At 31.4% G+C, this 23,557-nt stretch overlaps 2 protein-coding genes across 2 annotated transcripts; both read right to left on the reverse strand.

The window, feature by feature from the left end:
* Positions 1-8,158: 8,158 nt before the first annotated feature.
* On the reverse strand, positions 8,159-15,107 carry MKK6 (MAP kinase kinase 6). The gene is made up of 8 exons (XM_085720192.1): positions 14,866-15,107; positions 12,035-12,119; positions 10,490-10,624; positions 9,981-10,205; positions 9,695-9,877; positions 9,108-9,331; positions 8,573-8,618; positions 8,159-8,469 (listed from the first exon to the last, which is right to left on the reverse strand). The coding sequence occupies exons 1-8, from the start codon at positions 14,937-14,939 to the stop codon at positions 8,377-8,379; spliced, it is 1,065 nt and encodes a 354-aa protein (XP_085576318.1). The 5' UTR covers positions 14,940-15,107; the 3' UTR covers positions 8,159-8,376.
* A 4,170-nt stretch (positions 15,108-19,277) lies between these two features.
* On the reverse strand, positions 19,278-21,489 carry LOC146918577 (small ribosomal subunit protein cS23-like). Its single transcript, XM_085720193.1, has 2 exons — positions 21,173-21,489; positions 19,278-19,836 (listed from the first exon to the last, which is right to left on the reverse strand). Exons 1-2 carry the CDS (start codon positions 21,413-21,415, stop codon positions 19,552-19,554), a joined length of 528 nt encoding a protein of 175 aa, XP_085576319.1. The 5' UTR covers positions 21,416-21,489; the 3' UTR covers positions 19,278-19,551.
* Between the last annotated feature and the right edge of the window lie 2,068 nt (positions 21,490-23,557).

Here is a 23,557-nt window from a genome sequence, read left to right on the forward strand (position 1 = left end):
AAAGACAATAATAAACTCATAGTTAAAATGGAATAGCCTTTCTTGCATTCTTCATGTTTTCCAACCTTGATAGAAGTTACATCATCAAATATCTATAAAATAAAGGGTCATTAGCATCTTTGAATTGAAGTTACAACATTTTTTGAACATAACCAAACTCACAACAGTTTTTCATAAAAAATGAATCTTTTTGATAATTTCACTAGGGCCATCACAAATATGGAGGATTGGAAATTAGAGTACGAGATTAGAAAGAATTTATGTGTAACATTATCAAGTTTTCGTTTATGTAATGTGATGTTGCAATGTTAGAAAACTTTAAAATTGTTTTGCACAATATAATTTCACTATATAATGAGAATCATTAAACTAGATTTTGGTAGTGAGAATTAGTATAACTTAAACTAAATCAATTGCATTGAAGTGAGAATCACTAACTATAAAAAACTATTAAATGTAAAAATTTAAATGATAGTGTATTAAAAAGAAAAATTAAACATTGTATTTATTAATTTAAAAAAATGTGTTCCAAATTTTAATTATCCTATTTTTTTTATTTTTTTTGTTAGGATCATGAAGGAAATATGAGTGAACCTCATCAAAAGCACCAAATAAAAAAAAAACTAAGCATACCAACTTGTTCATATTATATATATTGTTGAAATGTTATTTGTATAACTTTTGTAACAAGCAAAACATTCAGGTTATGCCTTGGGTAATTCATTATGTTAATTGTATCTTTCAATATAGAGATGTTATAACAACACTTTTAATATGCACGTAATATAAAGAGCAACAATACTTATCATCGTTTTAAACACATTAAATTGAAAACAACTTTCAATGGATTTTAAGAGTGTCATACTAACGTCACTATCACACATATACATTTTCTCAATATTTTCAAGAACATTGAATCCTTGCATAGTATTGGATGCAACTTTGAAGTCGTTGAACTGATAAATTAATTTCACGTGCAAGACCAAAGGTGATTTATCGATCAATGTCTTTAGTTTTATTGTTTATTACTGTAGTTTTATTTTAATAGAAAAGACAATTTCGATTTTGTGAGAACATATACCAAATATTTCTAACATCGAACAAATGAATATAGACACGAATAGGTTGGTTCTTGGTACAATTTATATGGGTATTTCTTGTTGAAAGTTTGATTTTTGATGATTTATCGTATTCTTATAGTGGTCATTTTTATTTTGGTATTTGCTATAGTGGTTATTTGACAACACTAAGAATAACTATCACTAATAATTACTAATAATTATTGAAGTTATTATTAAAGTTAACGTAACTCACATTATGATAATAACGTCCAGGATTTTCCCATAATTGATATTTGATGATAACAGCAAACTACAATTTAGAGAAGGTACATCAATTAATGTTCAATAGATAGATGAAGAATGTGATACAAATCATACTCTAAAAGAGTTTATCAAAAAGCTTAATAGATACCTAATCTTTATCCCCGCTCTTACGAATTAACTCATTTGTATCATTAAACCAAGGCAAAAAATAAATTGCATTCAATTACACACATTACACCGTACATAATTATTTATTACAATTGACGATAATTTAGTTAAAATATATATCACTAACCTCCTCCCGCGTTCCTTTTTTAACTTCAACGAGTTTGTTTTTGTCATCAATCTGTTAGCATAAGATCATATTAGAGAGGTCGAACATATAAGTTGCCTTGGTTAACATCGTAGTTTCTTTCCACCGCAGTTTCTTTAAGACACTAACTACCGTTTTACTTTTATAGACAGCGTAATTCTTCGAAATCTTCTCATTTTTACTATAATCATTTTTACGAAATTCCTGAACAAAAAACATTTCAAGTCATTGTTATTCATTTAACTAAATAATTTTAGTAAAATAAACTTCGCAAAACATCTATGCAGCTAAGGAAAGACAAGAATAAACTCACGAATAAAATGGAATAGCCTTTTTTGCCTTCTTCATGTTTTCCATCCTTGATAGAGTTTACATCATCAAATATCTATAAAATAAAGGGTCATTAGCATCTTTAAATTATTCATCAGATATAGATAAAGGGTAATTAACATATACGAACTATTAATACCTCAAAAACTAAACCCTAATTAACTTGTACTTCAGATAAGGCGGAGAATGAGTATCAAAACTCTCGAGAACCTTCACCTCAATAATAACCACATTTATTCAAGTAACAAATAATTGAAATTCAAACAATCAGACACCAAACAAAGAACATTTAATTTAAACACACCATAATCAAACAACTAATAATCATAACAATTCTAATTTAAGTTTAAAGACACTATAATCAAACAACTAATAATCATAACAATTCTAATTTAAACGTACACTAATCATAACAATAAAAATTAATCGACAAAATAAGAGCAGCAACAACAATATTCTAATATATCAATCCTCAACTTCATCCTTTGTGTCATCATCATCACCTTGTAGGTGCTTCAGAGGATCAATCTACAATTTCTCCAATGTATCTTCAATCTGATCTCCATTGCTTAACCTTTCTTTATCAGATGTGGAGTTGAATCAATAGGAAAAACCGTATGATATAAGTTTTCCTTCAAATGTACCGTCGTCCTCCTCATCGCTCTCTTCAGGACAATGTCAGGATTTTTTTCTAGTTTATACATGTAGTTTCAGTTGATATTAAATCTCCGTCGCGAAAGTTAAAACGCTTAAAAATGCGATCATTGAAAAAATATTCAATTTTAGTGAAATCAAATATGATCGAAAATCCTAATTTTGAATTTGCGTTATATACAACTTCAATAGAAGTGAGATGGTTCCCCAAAATTTCAGAATCTGTTTTATTCAACTGGCTAACAAGGTTTGTATCAGCCTTAATCGCCTTAAGCCTTCTCCAAATACACAGTGTGTGTAAAAATCAACATAAAGAACAGTTTTATATTGTGTGTGCATAAATAAGAAGAATAGATAGATTACATTTCTCAATTTCATCGTTGAAATCACCACCAGGATCAATACGCAATTTTAAAACCCTAACCTCCAAATTAAGAGAATGTTAGTTGGAATGAATGAATATAATATCAAATATTTTTAGAGTATTTTCGTATGAATGTAAAAAACATAAACATAAGCCTTCTTCAAATACGCAATTTTTGAAATCCTAACCCCCAGATTAAGAGAATGTTGGAATGAATAAATGAATGAATATTTGAGCAATCAGTTCAAGAACTAGAAAAGGAAAGAAGAAGAAGAACAAAAATCCATACCTGCAATCAGTGAGAAAAAGAGAGAACTTCGGAAAGAAAGAGAATGTTCAAGACTTTGTTATTTGGTCTTTATGACCGACCCGACCCAAATTTGTGAAAGAGAGAAAGAGAAAATGCAGTTTCAATTTTGTGAGAAAACTTACAAAATTGTTTCAACATCAAACAAATAAATATAGACACGAATAAGTTGGTTCTTGGTACAATTTATATTGGTATTTCTTGCTGAAAGTATTTTCATGATTTATGATCATATTCTTATAATGATATAATGCTTTTTACTATGTGCTAATTTTTGTACTAACTTTTATTTATAACGAATACATATGCATTTTTCATTCTTAATCAACTATAATCAGAAGACTCAATGATAGAGACAATAATAATGACTATAGAGCAAAATAAATTGTGTAAAACATATACGAATAAGAGTTGTGTTATTTGAACAATCATTTTAATGATAACTTTTGGGACAACCATAAATTTACAAAGAAAATAAGGTATTGACACAAAATCGTAAACAATAAATAGAGATGATAAAAATATAATGTGAGTATGAAAGATAAAGTTATTATAAAAGTTGTCGAAAAATGGTTGTACAAATATCATTTCTCTAAAAATAATAATAATTATTAATAAAAAGTTAACTTCTATTTATTAGATACAAATAAAGGACATATATGAACTATTTATTAGATATATATGACTAGAGGAACAATATTGAATGAACTGGTATATAATTAAAAGTGTTTTTATTTGAATTGTATTGGAAAACTTTATATTTGACTTGTGAATAAAATATAGTAAGTGTCCATCAAACAAGCTTAATAAACATTAAATTTCAAGCAATAACAAAATATGACTGGAACATCTCAATTATATAGACCACAAAAGTTATAACTTAATATAGAAATCGGTCAAAAACTCATTAAGTGTAGGATAGTTAAAAGAATGACACAAAAAATAAGGTATTGCAGTTTCAAAACACAGTAAGCAAAAATACATAACCTATATGAAATTGACAACATTTTTTAACATAACCAAACTCACAACAGTTTTCCAGAAAAAATGAATCTTTTTGATAATTTCACTATGACCATCACTAATATGTTTCCTTTTCTTCTTATACTCTTGTTCTAAGTTCAAAAGGAAAACCATTTCCTCTTCAATATCCTACAAACATAACATTAGAAATAACAAGTTTCAACATATCATGTTCATTCAATGGAAGCAAGTCTAATTACAAATAATATATAAGATTGAAGCATACACATAGCAGTTTGTTTGAAAATATCTAAGTCCTCAAGTATTTTTAGAGAAAACAATCCAGTTAATTAAATTGGCTAATGATTCTTTTTATCATTAACAAATATTACAAACAACCAACTTATATTTAGTTTTGATTTAATAACATATATCTAATGTCGTTTATCACATTGAAAATTAATAAACAACTAATGGATATGAATACCTTTTTGATGTCATGTTGGGTTTTAAAGATATCATCAATTGTCTCCTTGATAATTTCGGATTTGGAATTGGATTCAGATTTGAACAAAGAGTAGACCGACGATCTTCTTATTTGCCCTTGGGTCATATTTCTTCGGTTTTTTTTTGGAGGATTCATTCTTTCTCGTCAGAGTGTAACAATGAGAAAAGTAAGTTAAGTAAAGAAATAGTCAGTTAAATAAAGGTGAAATATTAAAGTAAAACAAAGGTGGGACATTGAGTTAAAAATTATGTTACATGATTATGGTTTTGTTCAAAACATTATTCATAACTTTTTTTTGATGGGAGATTATTCATAATTTATCTATATCTCATATGCTTTGAAACATAAATCATAACATTTGCTTATGCTAATGTTGTATCATATTCACTACTTAGAATATCCTGAAAACATAAAACACATAATTACCACATATGCTAACGACAAGATCGAACAAACTTAAAATTTCTTTTGATTTCATATCAAATTTACCAACTTACAAAATAAAATGTTGGGTTTGATTGTGTAAATATTGGTCCATAATAACTACGACACTAACCAATTTTTTTTCCAAATTTTTGTAATGTCACTTTCAATTTTTAATGTAACTTAAACTACTTTAAAGACTTGGTTTGGTGAATATCTAAGAATAATTATCATTATTAATAGAAAGTTAACTTATCATTATTAATAATGATAACTTGTCAAAAAATGGTTGTAGAGATATCATTTATCTAAGAATAATTATCATTATTAATAGAAAGTTAACTTATATTTATCAGATACAAATAAATTGTAATTAACATATATGAACTATTCATCGGATATATATGACTAGAGGAACAACATTGAATAAAATGGTATATAATTAAAAGTGTTTTTATTTGAATTCTTGGAAAACTTTTTATTTGAATTGTGAATAAAATATAATAAGTGGCCATCAAACAAATTTAATAAGCATTAAATTTCAAGTAACAACAAAATAGGACCAGTACATCTTAATTACACAGACCAAAAAAAGTCATACCTTTTTATCAAAATCAGTCAAAAACCCGTTAAGTGTAGGATGGTTCAAAAACTGCACAAAAAATAAGGCATCACATTTTCAAAACATACAACAAGCAAAAATACATAATCTAAATGAAATTTACAACATTTTTTGAACATAACCAAACTCACAACAGTTTTCCAGAAAAAAGAAATCTTTTTTTATAATTTCACTACGGTCATTACAAATATGTTTCTTTCTCTCCATATATTTAAGTTCTAAGTCCAACAGGAAAACCCTTTTCTCTTCAATATCCTACAAACATAACATTAGAAGTAACAAGTTTCAACAATCATATTCAACCAATGGAAGCAAGTCCAATTACAGATAATTTATAAGATTGAAGCATACACATAACAATTTGTTTGAAAATGTCTAAGTCCTCAAGTATTTTTAGAGAAAGCAATCAACTTAATTAAATTGGCCAACGATTTTTTTTTTTATCATTAACAAATATTACAAACAACCAACTTATATCTAGTTTTGTTTTAACAACCTATATCTAATGTCGTTTATCACATTGAAAATTAATAAACAACCAATTGATATGAATACCTTTTTGATGCCTCGCTGGGTTTTAAAGATATCATCAACCGTCTCCTTGATAATTTTGGATTTGGATTCAGATTTGAACAAAGACCAAACTGACGACCTTCTTATTTGCCCTTGAGGTCATATTTCTTCGGCTTCTTCTTTGAAGATCCATTCTTTCTCTTCGAAGTGTAACAATGAGAAAAGTGAGTTAAATAAAGTAATAGTTAGTTAAATAAAGGTGAAATATTGGGGTAAAACAAAGGTGAGACATTAAGTTAAAAATTATGTTACGTGATTTTGGTTCGGTTATTATTGTAAGATAAAGTACTGTAATTAATTAACTTAGAATTGAGGGATTTTGAGTAACACACTCTCTATGGATACATGCTCTGATTAATAATGTGTAACACTCATTCTACACTGAGTAAAAATGGTCGATCAGTTCTCAAGCAGAGATTAATCATCGATAAGCAGTAGATATATTGCACCAAAAATATGGTCGCTAGTTTTTGGTTCCACCTAATGTTTTTAAGGATGGTTTTGACTAATGTTGATAAGCCTAAAAAATATAATTATTATTAATCAAAGATATCAATGATTGTTTTATTTCATTGTAGCTTTTCTCTTTTTTTCGGGCATGAACTCTCTTTGTAATAAAAAAAAAAAATCTACATGTCCCTTCTTTCTAAAAAGTCGTACATGTTTTTAAAAGTGTACTTTAAACCATGTTTTTCCCTCTCTCTCATTAGTGCCCTTAAAAAAACAACATAATGTTTAGGTTTTATTTTGTGTCCCAAGTCATGTTAGAGATGAGGAAAGTTCCTCCTAAATAATGTCTATGCAAAATCTTACTCATGACTGATATGATCATGGACTATATCTCAATCTATTGCTTCAACTTTCAAAAGACTGTCACCATTGATCCCATCACTTCATGCCCTCTTTCCTCGCACAAGATAGTAACACTGCTTATCACATCAATTATTCTATGCAACATTAGCCAATTAAATTCAATTTGTACTTAAAATAAATGAATAATATTAATCACTTCACATGACCTAAAATAATACTACTCCCGTCTCTAAATATAAGACCCTTTTGCCAAAATAAATAGAATTAAGAAAGTTTATATTTGTATTAAAGTTGTTTGTAATCATTATTGAAGAATTCTTGAAGGCTCTCATTATCAAGACCCAATCTTAAATTCACACGGTCAAGCAAATCTAAACCATTGGAAAAAAATGGTTGACAATTAAAGCAAAATTTCAAGACGTGGCCTTTTAATTTTGTTTCAAAGGCTAAGATCTCTCGTGCAGTCAAAAGTTACATTAGGGAATGTATTTTCTAAAGAAAAAGAGTTTAATGTTATACCAAAAAAGAGTCTAATTATATTTAACTATTTTGCTATGGTGTTATCATGTTAAAGAATTAATTGCATGATGTAATAATATAGTCAAATATGATTGAGTGATTATGTGTATGAAATCCCTTACATTGTCAATGTTTTAAAAAACTACTGAATTGATCTTATATGATCATTCCAAATGGTTTTCAGATGATTTGAGAAGATTGGTTGGGGACAGGCTGAACACATAATTTCGGAAACTTCTACCCTATGAAGCACTATAGCCGAATATAACACCAACACATAATAATTTCAAAAAAGTTAAAGTGGTCAAATATAACCACACGTATCAGTGTTGTGTCAGACACTAAACACGCCTTCAATTCAGTGTCGTGAATTGATTCAGTTTTTGGCATTCTATAAAGCGTCATAAGTGATGTTTGATAACAATTCTGAACTTATGCAGAGGGTGCAACAAGAAGTGATCCATATAGATAAGGACTATTTTACAAATATGAAACAACTATTTTACATATCAGTTTCAAGAAGTTGTAATGAAAACAACAAGGATACAGACTAGTATATTTTATACTTGTACTTTCTAACATAGTAACAGTGACTAGGAGAAACTTAACTCATAAAAGTTATGAAATTCGAGTACAAATTTTACACCATATATCTTAAGGAATTATCTAGGAAAATTTACAGGAGGTTCCAAGCCACCTACTAAAATTCCAAGATCTAGATCTTTATCTTCAAACTTTTTTATGAATGGATGATCCTGAAAGGACAGTGAGAATAGAAGAATCAGAAATGACAAATTTTAACAAAACATAAGAATTAGTTTTTTTTTTTTGACAAAAAGAACAGCTTATCATACTAACCAAAAGCTCCAGCGACGTTGATCTTTCGCGAGGATCCTTTTTTATGCTGTAATTAAACAAAGAAATGAACTTAGAAACAAAACAAAACATAAATATGTTTAGAATCATAAGACAAGTCAACACTCAACAAAGTGACTAAAGTGAAAAAGGTAGTTTATATACTGCAGAAACAAGTAAAAACGTAACAAAGTAAAACTGCAGAATCAAGTAAAAAAGTAACAAAGTAACAAAGCTTAAAACGCAACTGAACAAGTAACAGAATTTAAAACTTAATCACCACATTTTTAGATAAACAAAGTTTACAGTGCAACTGAATAAGTAACAAAAAACAGCTCACAATGCAGTCCTATGTTTGAAACACTTGAGTGTCATATCAGGTTTTTTGGTATTGAGTCTAAATTCTGTTTGAAAACGCGGCGAGCTTCTAATAGACGCACGTCCATTCTGAAGCTCAATATTGCAGCTTTCGCGTTGACGTGTATTGAGACACAGTTTAGAGAACATAGTAAGAAAGTAGTAAGAAGGAAAAAATTACCAGGATGACACAAATGAACAAAACTCCGGCGAGAACTGGTCAGGAGGAGCAGAAGGTGGTGGACTTTCAACAATTGCTTGCAAAAGCTCGTAGAAACTTGGCCATGCTTGCTGATCTTCAGACTGAATATAAGGAAACCGTCCTATGGCACACTCAAGTACTACCATCCCCAAACTCCAGATGTCACAGCTATAATCATAAGTACTCCCACTGATTCTTTCTGGCTACACAAGGAAATCAAAAAACCAATACATTAAGTATCATAACATTCTCCATTTGACTGTGAATGCAAGGGAGAAAAAGAGGATGGGGGCATAAATTTGATAGAAGGAGATGCTATGCAGTTTCCGGTAAGAATATTGCTTATTGTTACAAAGGAGTCTCACAAGAAATGCAAGAATAATACGTTGGAGGAAATAACACCAAACAAATAATAACCGCACACTTTCGCATGTATGATCATCCCAAATTTCATTGGTCAAATATCATATTTTCATGCATTCTTCTTTCTTGTAGAAATCATTTGTAAGAAATAACAGTGCTCGTCTGGTAATATATAACAAGCTTAATGAAGAAAAGTTACGTACCGACATGTAATTATAAGTTCCAACAAATGTATCTCTTTGGCCCATTGTGCTTGCCAGCATAGCACTAACACCAAAATCAGTAATCTTCACCTCCCCTTTGTGGTTTACTAGAAGATTGGATGGTTTGATGTCCCTATGTATGACATGTCTTTCATTGTGCAAATAAACAAGGCCCTGTAAAACCTGGAACATAGACACAAATGATTAACATTTAACAAAGAAACAGAACATTGCAACGACAGAATCTGCCAATTTCAACGAAAAATAAAAGTATGGTCGAGGATACCTGTTTACAAACCACAGCAAGATATGGTTCCAGAATTGTATTAACTTGTCTGATTACATCTACGAGAGAACCACGGTCCATGTATTCTAATACAAGAGATATAACTCCATTGTTATAGAATGAGTGATAGCAAACGACAACATGTGGACACTGTGATGCTTGGTTTATTTTCAGTTCCTGAACAATCTGTTTCCGAATATCCTCTTGTATATTCATTGGAATGGCCTGCAATAAAAAGTTCAACAACATGCTTTAATTTCAAAAGGAAATACATAACAACGACGCAAGAACATAATTGTAAACTGTTTTTCAAAACATGGTTTTATGGATATTATCACATATCCTAAAACAATATACATGATCATATGTTATTATAGAAAGAAAACGATTCCAAACTTAAAACAAGCAATGAGATGGAGAGCACGTTCATACAAATTACAATAATGAGTCAAAAGAATAATCATATAGAAAAATCTAGTGATAAGCTGAAAATGGGGATGAATAACAACCTTTAAAGCAAACAATTTTCCAACCCACTTATGGCGAACGAGTTGCACTACACCACCGCTGCCTTTTCCGATTACTTTGACAGTCTCAAGGTCATCCAACGTGAAGTCAAAGTCGAGATCCTTAGCATCTGAAGGCTGCTCAAAGAGACACATTGCAAGTCTTTAGATTAGATGCTTGAAGCCAAAAACAATAAACAAACCAATCCCTAAACTATACAATTAAAAATTGTTGGTGATAAACTAAACTCAGTGTAAGCATGTACAGTGAAAATAATAAACATTTAACACCATTGTTAAATAAATCAAGGCAGGTGCAAATGTAGCAATGGGCTGTTCAAAGTTCCGCATACTATTTTGTCATGGTGTAATTCGTAGACAATACTCATCTCCGCATAGAAGAGGATTGGATGCGAATTTCAAAATTATAAGTCACAAATAAAGCCAAGTTATTTCTTTGGAGAACTGCAAGAAATTGTCTTCCAACTAGAATTACTCTCCAACGCAAGCAAGTGGATTGTCCTGGCATATGTCCTTGCTGTGACAGTGAGGATGAAACAGATTCGCATCTGTTTTTTTACCTGTGCACAGGCGGCTGAATCAGTATGGCCAGAAGTAGGACTATGGAACTTGCTGACAGCCGGGATAAATTCTGCATGAGACTTTAAGGAGTGTCTCTTTAATCTCCTGGCCTCCATTTCAGCGCTACTTGTCAGTGAGTTTGTCAAGCAGCTTTGGTGCATTTGACGTCGAAGAAATGACAAAGTGTGGGACAATATTTTTAGACCAGTTTGGGTATCAGTCTAAGTAACCGGTGAGTAATTACATGAATGGCGGCAAGAAGAAAGCAAGATTCAAGCAATTTGTCTAGCAGGCAGGAGCATATTGTGCAGACACAGGAGAAACCGGGCAGTGGGAAACTAAATGCAACATAGATGCTGTAATTTTTTCACAACTTAGGCAATATGGTATCAGCATCTAAGTAAGAGACAACTCTGGTAACTTCGTATGTGCAAAAGCAGTAGTTCACAACAGTTTTTTTAGCTTCAAAGGCGGAAGCAGCAGGGTGTTATGAGGTGCTGGTTTGATAGCAGGAGTTGGGTGTTCAAAGCGTGAACATCAAGCTGGATTGTGAGGTAGAGTAGTAGACGGGAACAAGGGAAATCAAACAAATGTAAGTGAATTTGGCTCAATTTTGCAACGATGCAAAAATATTATCCATCATTTACAAAACCTTACGGTTAGTTTTATCATGTAGCAATCGAATTTTATTGCTCCTACTCTTGCAAGAGCATCAAGGACCCAAGGTTTTATGCTAGCTTAAAAGTTTTTGATGATATTCCCGAACCCTAATTGTATAGCAAATTTGATCTTAAATGAAATGCAATAAGTTTGTTACCATCAAAAATAAAATAAAAAAATAATAAATCAAGGCATGCAAATTCTAGATTCTACAGAAAAAAGAAAAAAAAAATCAATCTGAAATAGTATACATCTATAACTGAAACTATTAAAACAAAAACGACTGGAGAAGTGAAATTAACTTACCCTTGATTCCTTTTCTTCAGAAATAAGACGCATCCCTTTCTGGTTCAACATCAGATCTCCATCATGAAATGTACCACTTGCAGTCCTAACAACAATTTCAACACAATCAAGTCAATTTCATAAACACAAAAAGAAGAAAAGATAGCTATTTTTCTGTTGGAAACACCAAAATATGAAATATTCATTTGATTTTCTAACTGAAATAATTAGTTTCAAAATCCTGATAATACCAAAACTAAATTCTAAGCAATGTCAGATTAAAGGGTAGTTAAATCCCTCAAAGCATTCAAAGCCTCAACCAAACCCTCTTCCACAGCACCTTGATCATGCATAGAATCATGGAACTTCACCATTGATCCTTGTTCAGTTCCTCATCGCACTCATCTGTGGGTTCACCTACACCCTTGATTCCACAGACATCAACCAAATCACCCTCAACCCTGCAAGCTACTCCGGCTCACTCACCTCACGCATCTCTTAAATCACCCAACTTGTCACATTATATTATACCTATCTGACAACAACTTCTTTTGCTCAATCCATACGAAGTACAAACACAAACATGCACACCAGACACCACACTAAAATATAGTAATAATTTGAGAAAATGACATGATTTGACCCCTCCTTCTATAATAACCCTCAATCTCTTGACCTTTCACACAATTCTCTCACAACCCAATCAATTTGAGCTTCAACAAACTAACCAATTCAGTCCCAAAACTACCACCCAACTTACCCAAACTCACACTCCAGATCAATTCTTTATCTAACCCTCTTCAAATAACAGCCTTTAAGGGATTAAACAAATTAAACCCTGAAACTAGCAATTAGACCATAGTGATAAATAGGAATAAAAATGCAAACTTTATAGATAAATTAGAGTAATGAATAAAAAAAAATGGGTTAGCAAAAGAAAGAGAAAAATGTATGAAATCAACTCTGTTTTTTTGTTTTCAAATCCAAAATGTGAAATTTCATTTCGTTTTCAAATCATGATAATAATACTAAAATTTTAATCCATTTCAGATTAAAGGGTAGTTGAATCCTTCAAAGCCTTAATCAAACCCTCTTCCATCACACTATTGATCCTTCTCAGTCCCAGAACCTATGAAGCACTGACACATACATGGACACATGACACGACATTGACACCGATAGTAATAAAAGAAAATGACATAATTGACTGTTATCACATGTGTCGGTGTAGCCACGTCTTCAATCAAAAATGTTGGTGCAACAATCCCATAATCGATTTGATCTTCAACAAACTAAACGGATCAAAATGTGATTTATTTTGAAATGGAAAAATCAAAATGTGCAATCTTCAACTTGTATTTTAACTAAAATAAAATCATGATAACAACACTACTCAAACTAAAACTCCAAGCTATTTCAGAGTAAAGGGTAGTTGAATCCTTCAAAACACTGAAGCCCTCAAAGCATTCAAAGCCTCAATCAAACCCTCTTCCATCACACCATAATCATGCATTGCATAGCATCATGGAACTTCATTTGCGAGTTCACCTGCACCCTTCATTCCACATGCATCAACCAAATTACCCTCGACCCTGCAAGCTACTCAGGTTCACTCACTCCACTCATCTCTCAACTCACCCAAGTCATCACACTAGACCTCTCCAACAACAATTTCTTTGGCTCAATCCCCATGAAGCACTGACACATACACAAGACACGACTGACACAACAGTAATAATTTGAGAAAATGACATTCATTGTAATCACACCACACGTGTCAGTTTCTTGAATCTCACGAGACGAGACACTAACAAAGTTCGCAGACACAGACACTAGACACAGACCCGTGTCATACACCGGACCTTGCTACAGAGATCTATACCTCTTAAATATCTTCCCTTCCAATTAAATTCCTTCTCCGGTTAAATCCCTCCTTCCATCACCACCCTCAAATCTCTTGACCTTTCACACAATACCCTATCTGGGTCTCTCGAAACTCCATTAATTCTCTCACAATCCTTCACAGAATCAATTTGAGCTTCAATAAACTAAACAATTCAGTCCCAAAACCACAACCTGATTAGCTAACTCACACTCAAGGCCAAATCTTTATCTAACCCTCTTAAAAAAACATTTGATGGATCATCAAACCAATTAAACCCTGAAGCTAACAATTAGACTATAGTAATAAATAGGAATAAAAATGCAAACTTTATATGATAAATTAGAGCAATGAATCAAAAAAACAAAACGAGAAAGAGAAAAATCTATGAAATCAACTCTCTCTTTTTGTTTTCAAATCCAAACTGTGAAATTTTCATTTTGTTTTCAAATCATGATAATAATACTAAAATTTTAATCCATTTCAGATTAAAGGGTAGTCAAGTCCTTCAAAGCCTTAATCAAACCCTCTTCCATCACACCATTGATCGTTCCCAGTCCCAAAATCCATGAATCATTGACACATAAACGGACACACGACACGACGCTGACACTAATAGTAATATAAGAAAATGACATAATTGACTGTAATCACATGTGTCGGTGTCAAACACATGTCGAACACCATACACGTCTTCAATCAAAAATGTCTGTGCCACAATCCCAGAATCTATTTGAGCTTCAACAAACTAACCGGATCAATCCTAAAACTACAACCCAACTTACTAAAACTCACAATCAAGGTCAAATCTTTATCTGGGCCACTTCAAAAAACAACCTTTAAGGGATCAATTAACAGAGACTATAATAACACATGTTCATAAAAATGCAAACTTTATACATAAATTAGATTAATGAAGCAAAAAATCAAAATGGGTCGGTAAAAGAAAGATGAAAGTTGAAGAAATTACAGGAATGAAGTGATGGGTGTTTCTTGAGCTGGAACTGAGAGCTTGAGCTGCTTCAATGGCGTCTTGGTCTTCATCTTTGTGAATGAAAATTTTCAGTGCTATGGTGTAGATGGTTTTTTAGGGTTTAAGATTCAATGTTGATTTCAAGGTTTTTCATACAGTGAGAAAGAAATGGAAAAAGGGATGAAAAAGAAGAAAGAGAGAGAGAAAAAAAAGTGATTAATTTTGAAGTGTGTTGTGTTGAATATAGAAAAGTGATTATTAAAATTCAAACTAAAGTGGCCGCGAAAATTATTTAATTAATTAAATATATTTTATTTTGAATTGTTGATTGCATATAGGATCCGGTTGTGCACTTGAACCGGCCGGTTTTTCAGACCAACCTGTGAACCCGTGGTTTGTTGGACCGGACTGGTTTTCACATTTTGCATTTTGTTGAAGCTCTCATGGTGGGTGGTGGTGTGTGATGGTATGCATTTTTTTTTTCTTCTTTTTTTGAATTGAGTATCATCTGTTCGTAACTGATAATATATTAAGCACATGTGCAATGAATCTATCAAATAATAAATTTGGTCTTATCTTACATGACTAGCTTAATTGAATGACACTTTGCACTAATTTTAATCATGAGATGAACTTTTTACTCTTCCACTTTCACTATAAATACCTACACCCTTAGCTTAAGTTACTCACAAGCAAACCAAAATGTTTCACTATACAAGCTAGCAACTAAGTACAAATTAGTCACCTTCCTTAGCCTCCTAAACTAGTATCATCTTCTAGCTTTCATTTCATCACCTTAAAGTAAAAATATTAAGTTGGAAGTTGTGCATCTCACTAGTAGATTCTAAAGATGAAATTTTCTCATAGGGTTAATTATGTTTTTGGTCCCTATAAAATTGCGACCTTGTAAGTTTAGTCCTTACTTAATTTTAATAGTTTTTTTAATCCCTACAAAAAATTTCTGCACTCAATATTAGTCCTTACTCGATCCAAATTTGTTTAATTTATGCTTAAACTCATAAGTTTTTCAACAATTTTTTACAGGCGTGTTAAGAACGTTATTAAAAGGTCCTCCGAAAAAAATATCGCAAAAATTTGATTTCTACGTCCATATTTTTGTTACTTATATCTTAAACTTTTGTCGTTTTAAAAAATTCATATTTAATTTATTTCATGTTAAAAAATTATAGATTTTAGTAAATGAACCTTTCATAGTGTTCTAAACTTGTATAAAAAGAATCGTTAAAAAATTTAAGAGTTTAAGGATAATTAAACAAAATTTATTTTAGCAGGGACTAAAATTATAAGTAAATTTTTTTTTGTAGGGATTAAAAAAGCTATTAAAATTAAGTAAGGACTAAACTTAGAAGGTCGCAATTTTATAGGGACCAAAAACATATTTAACCCTTTCTCATATTCACCACACTTTACACTTTTTGTTTATGTTTTTATTTTCTTTAGGTGCATCCCATTATATTTTTATTTTCTAAAGGTAAAATTTTCTCATAATATTAAGCTAGCCATGTAATTACTAAGATAAGATCAAATTTATTATTGGATAGATTCATTCGCACGTGCTTAATGAATATATATTTTTTATTCTAATTTCATGCATCTGGTTACTATATTATCAGTTCATGAATGCATGTAGTTACTACTATTAATTCATTTGTAAGAGAAGTCTAGTCTTTAGTAAATGTATTTACTTGTCTTAGTTGTATGGTAGTACACCTTACGTCACATTCTTTCTAAATTAGTTAATAGGTTTTATTTACTAAATGTTGCATATTTTTATATATATAAATAGTACGACTAATGAAACCTTAAAAATGAATATTTTCTTACATTCGAGACTGGAGGGAGGGAGTAAATAATATTTTTATCATATTGTCAAGTTTATTCAGGAAGTCAAGTAACAGAAAACTGAAAAGCACTGCAGAGATTGAAGAGAGCCTGCAATGTTGGCTCAGGTTCATAGTTTCCAACTCCAAAAGAAAAGCACAACAGTGCATGCTACCAATTGTAGCTGGTTTTTTTGACAAACTTCGATAAAATCAACAAATCATCACAAAACTTGAATAAAATAGTTGATTCAATTCAAAGTTTGAGAGACACGTTTCAAGGCTATGTCGATTTCTACCCAACTGTGGATGCAAGGTTATCAGCATTCTATGGCTTTTATCAGATTGGAGATCAGAGAGTTACAACAAGCAACCAAAGAAGTGGAAGGAGTTTGGTGGGCTATGCCAAGTAAAAGTCCCACCTTTGAGAATTCAATCAAGACATTATATTAAAGTGGCGGTGGAAATGAAGCGAAAAGCTATTGCGACTTGTCTTCATCACATCGGTGAAGTGATTTCTTTTGATGAGTTGGGGTTTCAAATTTTGGATTGTGAGTGGTTCTGTGGTGAAGAACTTGGTCAGCTCATAAAGTTGAATGTTAGAAAGCAGCACTCTTCAGAAAACAACGAATTCATCATTAGCATGAAGGAATTGGAGACAATCTCGAGGAAGTTTACAAAGCCTAACTCCTGGGTATGGGATCAAAGGTATTTGAGAACTTAAATGCTAGTGACCTTGTGAGAATGATGCTAAAACTTGAACTTTGTTATGAGCAAGATCCCTCAAATCGAAATTTGTCATGATTGATTACATCCATTTTTGAGGAAAGGTAGAGGAATGCCTCAGAGGTGGCAGATAAGCTCGCCAGATTGCCTTTAAGCCGGACGCAGTCTTGAATGTGACAATTCAATCCATATGTTTCTAACTCCAGGATTCTTGCCTCGTTTTTAGCAAGAGTTTCTCCATCATGTTTCTCTTTTTTTCCTCCTCAGTTTCAACCTTTTCAATTTCTTCTTTCTCATTATTTTATATGAATTTATCCCCCAACTCAAATGAGGTTAAAAAATGCAAAAACATAAGGTTGTTTGGAGAGGAAACTCATTAGGATTTTCCTATTTTGATTATTTATTATAAGTTTATAACATCATGCACAAAAAACTAACTATATGCTACACATTTACAAACTGATACTATTATGATCTTTATTAATAAGTCTTTATGCTATAATATCTATGATTTCCAGTTTGCATCCTGACTACAATTTTCTGATTTGGTGCTGCAGGTGCACCTTCACAACAGAATAATGGCTCTAATAAATCAACACAGTGCAACTTACAGTCTTGAGAAGCACCTTATTTCAATCAGCATTAATGGAATCTACATCAGATTTGATCTTGGAGATTACAACTTGGTTACTGTATTGACATCCTTGCACAATCCACCAAAAAACTTGACAAAAACTCTAATTTTATGGAATGTTTTGAGGGAATGTAATGTTATGAGGGAATTCAAATACTTTGAGGTGAATTCCATTGTTTGGATGAGGGAATGTAATGTAATGTTGAGGAAATGTAATGTTATGAGGGAATTCAAATACTTTGAGGTAAATTGCCTAGAATTTTAAATTCTTTAAAATTTCCATATTACCTCATCCAAACACACTCTAAGAGTCATTTAGAAACTTATAATCTTGATGATTCAAAGTATTAGCCATGGGATCACCATGACTGAAAATGTCATTAGACCTGAATAAGTGTGAAATTTGACACCCCCTAGATACAGACAAACTCAATGATCCTCTCTGCAGCAACTGAAACATGCACTACTTCCACTTCAGGCAGACAATATGTATGTAGGCCTGTTCATGGTTCACAAAAAACTGAACCAAACTGTGAACTGCACTTGAACCAAACTGAAAATAACCAAATTGTTCACGGTTCAGTAACTGCACATTTATAGCAGTTCAGTTTGATAACCGGAGGGTCGGAAAAGAATAAGTATGACAAGGAAGTGGAATGCATCACCGCCATATGCTGACTGTTTTATAGACTCGCCGTTTCTTTCTTCCAAGTTTTTCTTATCTTTCTTTATGACATCAGAAATTGACTTCATGAATACACAATTTGTTGCGTCCACAGAGAATAAAACGTGAGGTTGAAGGTTCTGTGTGGGTGTTGGTGACATAAGAAGCAGTGCACTGAAGTTCAAAATCAGTTTAGTTAATTTCTCATAAATTTAGGACAGTTAGGTACAGTTCATCAAAACTGTTTTTTAAGTTCAGTTTTGTTTAATTTGGTTTTCTGTATAAACTGAACCATGACCATTCCTATGTATGATTATCAACACACATGGAGTCCTGTCTTGAACTCCGGCAGGCCTATTCTCTGAGTTAGGGTCAGAATCGCTAACAATTTCACAATGGCATGGAGTCACAGACTTGGCCTTTCCATCATAGTGTAAATCAAAGTCCGTGTAATAGTCTTATTTAGCAGAAGCATATATATGTTTAGAATGTCTGGATCATTTCAAAGCATATATATGTTTAAAATCTACATCATAGTAAAAAATTGCACAAAGAAGCAAATATCAATACTTCAATCGTGTGATGCATTCACATTTCACATACAAACACGGTAGCAGAAGCGAAACCGTGAAACAACAAGTTCAGTGATAAAACTACGATAGACCAAAGAGTAATTATTCACCTAAAAGAATGTGGCACTTGTCTAGTGTACATAATAATAACAACAAATGCAATACAACAGAACAACAATAACATTAAAAGGTGAACATCCTATTGACAGAAAAAAACATCGCTTGAAATTATCCTACATTTGAGCCTTAGGAGGACAAGTTACCGCCGCTCTGCTGCCACAAATTGATAATATCGGTGGCTTGATTGAGAAGAATAATCATTTGCTTTTGTGATATCCAAGGCTTACTCTCTAGCAACTCCTTGAGTTCTTCCCAAGCATCTTTCCTTGGCCAAAAGTAATAAGGGCTTAGAGGAATGGTTCCATGGCCAGGTATCAATTGGTCAAGTCCAATACCGATGTTCTTCTCCATCCAAATGAACTTCAACACGAGTCTTGGTTTGTCTGTTGGTTTCACAACCACTCCTAGCTTCTACATCACAACAACCATCGTAACAATTAGAAAAGTTCTTAAATAAGAGAAACTAAAAAGCTTATATTATGTTTGGATTCACGATCACATGCATATCAACTGACATAGAAATGGAAGCTTGTAGTTGTAGCTTCTGCATCCAAACATAGGTTTCATGTGTGTTTGGTTTTATGGTAGGGAGAGTCAAAAGTGATTCCAGACACATAAAATTGATTTAAACATGTTTGAGTGGTGTCTATTGAAATTGATTTGTTCTCTAGAATTGATTCTAACTTGGAGCTGGATTTGTAGCATTTGACTCCAAAGGTGATTTTATACTCAAATTTATTGTTCAATTCATGTTTACATGATTGTATCCAAACATAAACCAATAATTCACATTCAACTCACTTTAAACTCAAATCAATCCATTCAAAATCATTTCTATTACCGCAGAACCAAACATGATTATTTTTTACAATATTTCAATTATCAGACATAGTAATATCCTTAAGTTTTACCTAAAGGTACCCTTTCAAACTTGTGTATTAGTCTACATCACAACCATAATAACAACACTTGTCAAAAAAAAAAAAAAAAAAACATAATAACAACAGCTATGTTACTTGCACATCAAAATACTAACACCATATGCGACACAATATGTGTTTATCTGTATCTCTCTCCTACTTCTAATCTTCTACACTTTACACACATTTAAAAAATACACACAAAAAACACTCACACCTTATTCGACACCAAATGTTTTGAAGGTCAAACATCATTTCTCTACCAACAATTATAAAACAAAAATGCTTAAATTAGAGAAAAAAAAAAAAAAACACTTTTTAAAGATTTCATTTCTTAATGAAACTACAAAAGGGGCCCTAAAACTGTTTTATATTAATACAAAAATGCTTAAATTACAGGGAGAAAAATCATTTTTTAAGATTTCAATAATCAGAGATAACAATATCATATGTGTAAGTCTGGTTTCACTTTTGGAGGAGCCAAAATTGATTCTATAGGTGACATGTTTGGTTCCTCTAATAGAATTGATTCTACTTGAAGCTAGAAAATGTAGCTTCTCATTCTAGAATTAATTTTTACAATCAAACTTATTGTTAAACCCACTTTTACATAAATCATTTTACCTTCAACTAAATTTTAATCATAATCAATTCACTCAAAAATCAAATTTTCTCACCGTAGAACCAAACATACACCAAAATTTCAACACCCCTTTTAAACATTCACACTGAAATTACAATAACATGTTTCTGTATGTTAACACAACAACAATTTAAGCACCCCTTTGAAACAAACTTAGAATTAAGTGCATAGAAAGAGAGAGAACCTGAGATTGAGGTGGAGGTTGAAGAGAAGGAGAGGATTGAGAAGAAACAGCAGCAGCATCTTCAGCAACAAGAGCAGAAACAGTAAAGCGGTTAGTTTTCATCTTCAACTTGTTCATATGTACGCTGTTTGTTTTGATGGGTCGAATTGAAAAGGTTGTTGTAAAAAGAGGCTTTGAAGTTGTTGGAAGAAGAACAGACATTGATGTTGTTGTTGTTGATGATGATGATGCTAACATGTTCATTGTTGTTAGATTCGATTTGAATGATGATTTTGTAGAATGTTGAGAAGTGAATGAACGAACACAAAGTGCACGACAGAACCAGAGTGAGTTATCGTGTTCTAGATAAGGAGGCTGTTTTTACCTGTTTGCACTCGTGTAATTTTTGTAGTACTTCTTTTATTTTTATCATTTTTTTTATAAATAAATGTTGATTTATTTATTTAATTTTGAAGGGATTCATTTTGATTTATCATTAACATCTTAATGTGATTTTTGAAGGAAAAAAATAATATTAGCAAAGACTTTTTAAAATTAGCATTCAATTTAAAATTATTAATTAAAATATATTTAAATATGTAAATTTAATTAAAAAAAGATACGTTCATCTAAAATAATTAAATTTTATGTACCAAAAAAAAAATTAAATTTTTTTGACTAATAATTTGGTTCAACCGAAAGAATCAAACTTGAGTTTAAATAATACACCCTCCGTGTTATTATAAATAAAGCTTTGCATTTTATCTTAAAAAACATTATTTTTTAGATTCATTCAATTAATGATGTATATGGTCTTTATTTTAGACCACATATATCATTTAATAAATGAATCTAAAAGAGTGTATTAGTGTATGTATCCTACAATGTTAATGTAAAAAGTATATATATTTCATGTGTAACCAAATTAAACATTTCAAAGGAACGTACACCCTCCGGTCACTATTATAAGCAAAACTTTGCATTTTAGATTCATTCAATTAATGATGTATATGGTCTTTATTATAGACCATATACATCATTTAATGAATGAATTTAAAATGCAAAATTTTGCTTATATAAATGACCGGAGGGTGTATTAACTAAGAACATAACTTACCAAATGATGGAGGACATAATGCCTTAATTTGAGACAAGAAGGTGATGATAAACATTTGAAACACGCGTGCCATCTACATGCATTTTAATGGCCGAAAGAGAATCACCCTCTATTATGATTTGTTGAAATCCACGTTTCTTAGACATCAAAAGATCATGGTAAATACTTACCTCATAACTTACCACAGGTTATAGAACATTTACCCAGCTTATAGGAAAAAGCCGCAATAAAAGTACCACGGTAAATGTTAATCAGTAATCACATAGAATTCCTCCACACACTCCCGAAGGTAGAGGACGGTGAGCCTGAATATGATTGGTATAAGCAAATAAACCATCCATTAGAAGCTTAAGATAGTTCATCAAGAACTTCACAAGGAGGTGTGAGAATAGCTAAGAAATCATTACATATGTTAGGAGGCAACCATTCCCATAACAAGTCAAAATTCCAATTACATGAAGACAACACAAAATCTTTTACCTGCAAGCAATTATCCACATCATTCAAAGGACGTGTATTATATATGCTGAAAATTGCTGTTGACACATTAGAGAAGGCTGGGACACACATGTAAAATACGCTTTTGCCCCCTCGGCAGTTAACTGCCGAGGAATTTAAAATCCGGCTGCAGTTAACTGCCGAGGATTTCCTCGGTAGTTAACTGCCGAGGATTTCCTCGGTAGTTAACTGCCGAGGATCTTCTGCTACAAGTCTGGCAGAAGCTCTCTCATCTCCATTATTCATCACATCTTCAAATTTTTTTTCTCAAATCTCTCTCACAAATCTCTCTAAAAAACCCAACCAAATCCAACCAAATTTATTCAACAAAATCACAAGTAAGTAATTATAATGCTATTAACTTAAATTTTAGTTGTTATAAATGTTTTTATTTTTTAGTTTTTGAGTATATTTATTTTATTTTAGTTTTTGAGTAGATTTACATAGTATAATTCATTTTTAGAGTAAAATGTTTGTATGATGTTTGTATGATGTTTATGTTATAGTTTAAAGTTTATTGGTTATATTTTAATTTGGTGTTTTAAATTAATTTTTTATTTTAGTTTTTAATTAGATTTTCATGTTATAAATCATTTTTAGATTAGATGTTAGTTGATTAATTTTGTTAAAATGTTTGCATGATGATTATGTTATAATTTAAAAATTTTAGGGTTATTTTTTAATTTGGTGTTTTATATTTTTTATTTTATTTTAGTAAGACTATATGATTTATTTTAAGAGTAAATATAATTTGAATAATTTTGCTATATTTTACGTTAATTTTTTTTTTT

The sequence above is a fragment of the Medicago sativa genome, chromosome 6 (assembly GCF_051527215.1).
Source record: "Medicago sativa cultivar Bolivia chromosome 6, Bolivia_mono, whole genome shotgun sequence".
NCBI lineage: Eukaryota > Viridiplantae > Streptophyta > Magnoliopsida > Fabales > Fabaceae > Medicago > Medicago sativa.